This window comes from Etheostoma spectabile, chromosome 1, assembly GCF_008692095.1.
Source record: "Etheostoma spectabile isolate EspeVRDwgs_2016 chromosome 1, UIUC_Espe_1.0, whole genome shotgun sequence".
Classification (NCBI taxonomy): Eukaryota; Metazoa; Chordata; class Actinopteri; order Perciformes; family Percidae; genus Etheostoma; species Etheostoma spectabile.
Window position 1 is genome coordinate 19,024,643 of NC_045733.1, and position 7,488 is coordinate 19,032,130.

The following is a 7,488-nucleotide window of genomic DNA, read 5'->3' on the forward strand; positions in this document are numbered from 1 at the left end:
CAACTTTTGAACGTACACATGTTCCACCAAAACAAGTTCCTTCCCGATGTTATTTTCCAGAGGCGCTAGTGCTCCGTGCGGCGCCTAGGGCGCCCAAGACAATTGTGATTGGTTTAAAGAAATGCCAATAAACTAGAGCATGTTTTTCTCCCTTCCCGAGTGCTGTTGGGACTCACCAGACCCTCCTTCGCAGCGCTGTGGAGGAAGGCCTGCCTGCAATGCCAGACTACTCATTTGCATGCAGTAATTACCAATTAATGCTCTCTCCCCCCTTTCATGTATTCATCTGTCGTGTGAAAATAAAGGCCTAAAAATGCCCAAAAAAATTATCTTTAAAAAAAACAACTACTTTGTTTATAAGTACGTTGATTTATAATTTGTATTTATTCATTCACTCAGACAGTTAGTATGTCTGGCCCCTATTGCCCATTAGGGAACATAGCAGTATAGATGACACATTGAATCATTCATGTGTTCTCCTCAGTAGTTCTGCTGAACTGTGAAGTCCTGTGTGTCCTAGTTTCCTTGAGATGCGTTCAGGCCTCAAAAACAAGGATATCCGTTTGTATGAACAGGGTTGAAAGAATTTCTCAGACCTCTAGTCCTTGATAGCAGCTAATTAGTTATAATAATCAAAATTCACTGAAAGAGTTTAGTTTACCCAAGGAGACAAGAATTTGTAACATAATGAAAAGAGCTGAGAAGAATGTGACAAAGGTACAAAAAAGAAAAATGATTGGCCCAAGAGGTGAGCCTTGAGGCACACCATGCAATCAGTGAACCTAAAAGAAAGTATCATTAATTGAGAGTGAAAACGTATAGTTTGACATTTCAAATGAGAACAGGTCCAGGGCAGCCACAGATATACCAAACAAAAAAAGGCTCTGTCATGCCCATGGGGGAAATGTTCATGATTAATATGCCATGGGTTACTCAATCCAGTGGAGGGAGCTGTTCCATTTTTCTGAGTCAACGACTGTGTTTTATTGGGTAATACAGCAGTGTGGCATACAACTTGTTTCCAAACAGACCACCATTCCCTTTCCCCTACTCCCTAAAGACTAGTCACATACTGAAGGAGAATACAGCACTTGTTTTCTTTGCTTTGATGATTCTGCTCCATTTAACAGCAAACAAACATCACACAATCATACTTACAAACACAGGAGCTTTATTTCTTTTATTTTTTGTTTAAAAGGGGAGTGATGCAGATGTGAGATGTTTTACATTGGTTGAATACTCGTCCAATCTGCTACCCTAAAAAAAAACAAGGACATTTACTTCATCCCCTCCTTCATCCCCTGTCCTATAACAAGACACACCACCCCCAGGATTATTTTAAGTAACTTGATCTGAAACTGAAAGGACTTAATCTTATCTTCTGATTTCCAGCCACCATGTGACATTATCTTTTGGAGTAATGTTACAGATGTTGCCCTCTGCATCTGTTTGCATATCTGTGGAACGGGATTCTATTGAATCCCATTATTTTGGGCTATGTATGAACTACTTACGAGGACAGCTGCAATGGGCATGGACGTATCACTGCATCACTACTGCTCAAGAGAGCTGTATCACAGGATTAGCCTATAAGAGACTGTGGTTCACTAGAGTCACTGCTATTAAAACTATTAGAATAAAGAGGACTGTTCCATTAATTAAGATCATGTTTTTTTTCCAGCTGAATCTCAGTCTATGTCCCCTTAAGGACTTAAAATGTAGTTCATCCACATTTTTATTTGCTAAACGTAGTCTGTCATCAGCTTATTTGGCTCACAACATACATTATGGGCTACAGTAATATTAAAATAAAAAAAAATAAAAAAAGATGTGCCAGTAAGTAAGTGATAATACAACAGTTTAGGAGTAAAGTATAGCTATCGTTGCTGGTTTTGTGACATTTTAATTCAGCTTTTACAGTGACAGAACATTTTGAGTCAGCCAACCATGCCATTATAATTGTAGAAATAGGAAAGCTTAGTGTAAGGTAAGTTTGTGGATAAAAAGCCAATAGTTTCCTGGCCACAATGCAAAAAACTCTTCAGCAATGGACCTTTAGCATTAGCTTGTCACGTTTGTTATCACTAACCTGCAAGCAGCTGTCCTCTTACAGATCTAATAGAAATAGCAACATAAGCATACACACCCTGCAGTCTGATTTGTCATTACAATTTAACAGGCAAAACAAATATTTCTTCACAGGTCAATATTTTGCTGGGCAGCATTTACAGGCCCATGATATTAAACAGTGTGGGCTAAGTGAAGTAAGTAAAAAATAAAATAAAAATCCTAGGGCCTAGGCTATGTAAACTAACACAAGCTTGGTGTTATTGGATTTGGGCCATAGTATTATAAGACTGGGTTCATTATTAACCAAGAGTTAAACAGTCATTTAAATCAACGTTGTTATCAAATAATATTGTGTAGGCTAATTGAGCTTGTAATGAGAAAGAGCTTTGTGTTTTGGGCATTTTGTCCGTGTTAACTTCTTATTAATGCTGTAAAATATGTTACGTTTGCGCACAGTTTTGGGACACCTGCGGTGTGGAGATGAGGTGTTGTCTTTGGATTGAGATCCCACACCATATTTTAGATTTTGCCTGAACACACAGGAGGCCAGGATCCAAACTTCCGTGTGACTCCACACCCTGTTTTCCGGGGAGCCGGAGGAGATCCAGCCCTGCCTTCAACACGCTGCTCTCTTACGTCCCGTCCGTGAACAGTGAGCTGGCCGCGGCGGAGATTTCTCCTTCTGGCCGGATCTTATCTTTTCTCCAACTGAGCTCTTTCTGGTCTTATCCGCGCTTGACATATATCGGGCTAGTAAAGTCGGCGCGTTGGTGCTCAGTCGCCTGCAGATCTTTTTGTCCTTGTGCTGCGCCTCCGTGGCAATGGATTGATTTCAGTGTTTTTCTCTCCGACCTCTGCCTCGACCAAGTTGAGAAAACAGTCTCTCTAACCTGCGGCTCTCTCTTTCCAGCTACATGTTTCATCCGGCCAGTTTTAAAAGTACCTGGCTCCGGATGTTTCTGTACATTTTAGGACTTTGAACTTTTTTTTCTTACCCCCTCCCCGCTTGTGCATTTACAGGAGGTGGCCGAGGATTTTAAGGATTTCTTTTTTTTTTTTTTTTTAAAGCTATTCCGGGGTTCCTGAAGCCTGCAAAGATTTATTTGTGAAAAGTGATGGCCGAGCGGGGAGCTCTGTCGCTCCTCTCTCTCCTCTGTCTCACCTTTCTGTCCACGGAGACCGCCGCGGCAAAGCATGTCGACAAAGGTAAATGTCTGAATACACTGCTAGTTGTTCTGCGGTGTGTGTGCTTCTTTACGCCTCGTTTGAAGAAACTTACCGACATTGTATCACGAGTTGTAATAACGGAATGCAAGCTGTTGGCTTTGAAAATCCGACGTGGAGCTAGGTAACTGTTAGCTCGTTCTGCTGTGTTTAGGTCTGCTAGCCTACTCTTTAACCATTTACACAACTTTAAAAGTAAGCTACTTTTTCCACAACAGGCACACTAATTGCTCCTAGACCAGCCCTGTTTTAAAGCAGCAAAGCAACACGCTTTTCCACGCCGTCCTTTTGTCTGCACAGTAAGGCAGAACTGCTGCTACATTTCTGTTTGTCTTTCCAATGACTCGTAGACTTGCTGTGTAGCCTAGCTAGTTGTTTCACAAATTGTGTCTTTCGAGTTATGTGCATTTGGATTTGAAAGGCCAAATAAACACATGTAGTTTGAATGAAAGAAGACTATCCATCTACCTGTGCTTGAATGGCTCTGTGTGGTCATGGAAATCCAAAAGCCATGGCAGGAACTTGAATGTGGAAAATACAAAGAGTCATTAGTGCTCACTGTCAGGTAATACGCCAGCATCATCAGTCCAGCAGACATCTCATTACCTGGGCGTCAATATATGTTGAGCTGATAGATAAACAGACCCCAATTCATTTGCTTCTGTTAATTGTTTTGAAGTGAGGGGCACTGCACTGCAGTCTCTGTCTCATTCCAACTGGTGGTATTCTGTAGTGAGATATATCACAGATATTAGAGGTGCTTTCTTAATATTAGAGGTATTGATTTGAGTCTGTATGTTTAAGCATATCTCCCCAAAATTTGTGGTAAGCCCTCCCAAGCCATGAGTGCCTGAATGGGAGAGCCATGAGTAGAAAATGTCCTTCCAGCAGTCATTGGAGTGCACCGCTCCAGCACATATCACATACCCCATATCGTGACAGAGTCACATCTTTATCATTTAAAGCTGTTAGAGGCTATCAGACACAGCAGCATGTGGTCTGGAACGTTTGTGAATATAACTGACTCTTGTGCAACATGGCCCAGTTTTTCCAGTGATATGCAATGTAGTTGTGTGTCAAAAAAAGGCAGTCCATGTGCCTTTGAAACCTGGTGGTTTATTTTAAGAAGAATGAATGTGCATAGAAGACGGGCCTTGGAGTGACAGGCCTGTGCTAGTTGTTGGGCTCTCTTGCGTGTGAAGCCTGATGAAAAGACCCTCTCCCGCATGAAAAGCGTTCTGCAGTGGTGGAAGGAGAGAGAGAGAGAAAGCCCCTCCTTGGCTTTGCTGGAGATCAGTACAAAAGAGAGAAATGGGGGTAGGGTGAAACAGGCTGACTGTCTGGAAAGTAATAAAACCAGGAGATTAAGGGGACCAGGGAGTTCCTTTGGGAGCTTTGATTGATTCCAGAGAATTGGACTGGGACCCACACGCAGAGAGAGTCTCAAATTACTAATTGTGGGGTCCCCTTCTCTGAAAATATCTGTTTATTTAAAACACATTTCTTTGAGGTCCTGACTGTGGTTAGAACTTATCTTTCTTAAAGCTGTCAGAGTTGCAGCCCTGACTCAAAGAATTTCCGTCCCATTTGGTTTGGGGACAGATATAGTGGGTATAGTCTGGAATAACCTGTAAACTTCAGCCTAACTACTGCTATTTTTTTACCACTACTTCCTTTTGTAGCTCTTACAAGTGTTTGCCGCCATTAATAATGGCTCAAAAAGTTTGGCTTTTGTAGACTGCTCCCTCATAGAGGAGTGTAAAATCCATTTAGACTCTATCTTATCTCTGTAATCCTGCAGGGAGGGAATAGTGTGCTGATTGTCTCCCAGCGGACAATGCAAATAACTTGCTGAAATGTGTAAACATTTGGCAACCCTCTCTGTTCCTACACACCACTCACCAGGGTTTTATCCCCCTCACAGACCACCTTAGATGCAATATTTCCCAGACCTTTATAAACAACTGTTGTTTTCTTTGGCGCATTTAAGGTCTTCTGTGGAATCTGCTGCTAAGAACATAATTTACCACCTCAGTGTTGTTGTGTTTGGAAAGCCCTGGTGGTCCTACATCCCGGTTAGTGGGAAAAAGAAGTAGGAAGGCTTAAAGTCGGGTCTTATTCATCCTGAATATCATGAATAATACTGTTATCACCCTCATTTAACGGCGTCTGTATGCAAAGTATAATAACAGATAGAGCCCCACTGATAAAGGATTTTAAGGCAGATAGCGATACAAATATTTGGTGATTAAAAAAATCTGATATATTGTCTGATATGTATTTAAAAAATATATATATATCCAGAAATTTGGAACAAAACATAAACAGATTAGTTATTTGTTTATTTATGAGTCCTCACTAAAATAATATGATAATGCTGTTTGAAAATAAACTAAAATAAACAGAACATCAAAATATAGGAATGTTCTGATAAACAAAATGTATAAAGATACAAATTTAAGCTATGAAACTTAAAGTCCTTTGAATAAAAACAAACGACATGTTGCAAATCAACGTGTTGCCATATATATATATATATATATATATATATATAAATATGTATTTACCTGCCATTAAAATGCAGATACCGAAAAAGCCTATTGACCAACAGTATCGGCCCGCCAATATATTGGTCTGGCTCTAGTAAAAGGGTTCTCTTCTAGCCAATTACACAAATTAATTCTACAACTTTTTCTTCAGCTCAAAATAGCATCTTTAATAATAATATCTTTTCCACATGTTTACATCATGTTGTGACGAGTTGAGATGGGATGTCATCATGTAGAGTCACCGGCTGTCTCTGCAGTATAGTGTATGCTGTTTACTGATCATTTATTTATGGGCTCCAATTGCTCATAACGTCCTAATGACCTTCATCCACAGAGAGATGGATAATTGCACACTTGGCCAAGCTCTTGATTCATTTGTTTCTCTAATGAATCCAGCTCCATTAAAAAAATGCTCCTGATCTGCTTTGGACACTGAGGTGGAAGCTCACTTTGTTGTAGCTCCGTGTCCTGGCTTCAGAGGCGGTGTGGCGAGCTCAGCAGTTTGAGATCACGGTTGAAAATAACAACTTGTTTTTGTCCTGGGTTTGTGGGGTATAAATATGACAGCGATCATTGAAATAATTACCTTATCTGTCACAGCAGTTTTCACTTGTAATTGGCAGGGGTAAAGGTAGATCAATAGCCTCTGAATAGATGGCATGACATCTGCTGTTGCATTTTTTTGGTGAGTTGGGGGGTGGAGGTGGGGGAGGGGGGGGGGCAGTGTAATCACCGGCTTTCAGTTGCCTATTGTGCCTATTGTGGGAAAGTAATATGACCATTGGCTGTTATTTTATCAGAAAAAGGCTCCCCACTTTGTCGATTTGCTCATATGTTTCTGTTATTCAAAACCGTATCTACAGTGTAGGCTGAAGTGCATGATTTTTGTAGACGTAGTGCATTTAAACTATATCAAACCAACGTGGAAATAATGCACGCCTCGAATTGCATATGGTCTAATCCCATTTCTCAACACATCAAACTTTCACGCATCAGCTGTTAGCGTGGAGGTGTAATGCTTGTACACCAGATTGCGTCTACATTCATTCTCTCTCCACACACCATACATTTGAACCCAGTTTTCCCTGTGTTTATCAATTGTTGAGCTTGCTATTTAAATCTGTTTCTCTAACTGGCATTGTGAGCCCACTGTGTATTTGAGACTGGCTAGTTGGTTGCTCGTCATAGTGAAGGGAGGGCTGTTTTGAGTGGCGAGAAGCCAAGGGTCATGGTCTAGAAACCCAGAGCGGATCATGGAGTAGAAGGGAGGCTTCTATTCACCTTCCTTCTAAGATGACATTGCCTCTATCAGAGCTGCTTCTAGTGGTGCAGAGAAACACGACTGGAATCTGCTTTTCCCGTCCCTCCACTGAAGCCTGTATACCAGCCTCTGATTCTGGTGCACATTCAGTGGCCTTAAAACATGGTCAAGTTTTACCTACATTCAGGTATACATATTTTTTTTTAGCAGTTGGTTGTGGTTTACCTGGATGTAGTCTCGCTTTGCCAGACCCTCGTCCAAAGCGCGCTGAAGGAGGGTCTGGCTATGGCATTTGGGGATGGGAGAAAAACGTGCTCTGGTTTATTGGCAATTCTTATTATTTATAGTATCAAATAATAACAAGAGTTATGTCAAGACACTTTA

At 41.0% G+C, this 7,488-nt stretch overlaps 1 protein-coding gene across 18 annotated transcripts in view; it reads left to right on the plus strand.

Moving 5' to 3' along the window:
* Positions 1-2,638: 2,638 nt before the first annotated feature.
* Positions 2,639-7,488, plus strand: part of neo1a (neogenin 1a) — a 174,687-nt gene continuing 169,837 nt past the window's right edge. For 6 of the 18 annotated variants that reach the window (XM_032523336.1, XM_032523289.1, XM_032523311.1 and 3 more), the window contains exon 1: positions 2,642-3,276. In XM_032523336.1, the coding sequence (XP_032379227.1) occupies positions 3,186-3,276 (91 nt within the window). In that variant the 5' untranslated portion in view covers positions 2,642-3,185. Of the gene's footprint in view, positions 3,277-7,488 lie in introns of all 18 variants that reach the window. The other 12 variants (XM_032523269.1, XM_032523279.1, XM_032523327.1 and 9 more) reach the window with 4 other exon arrangements.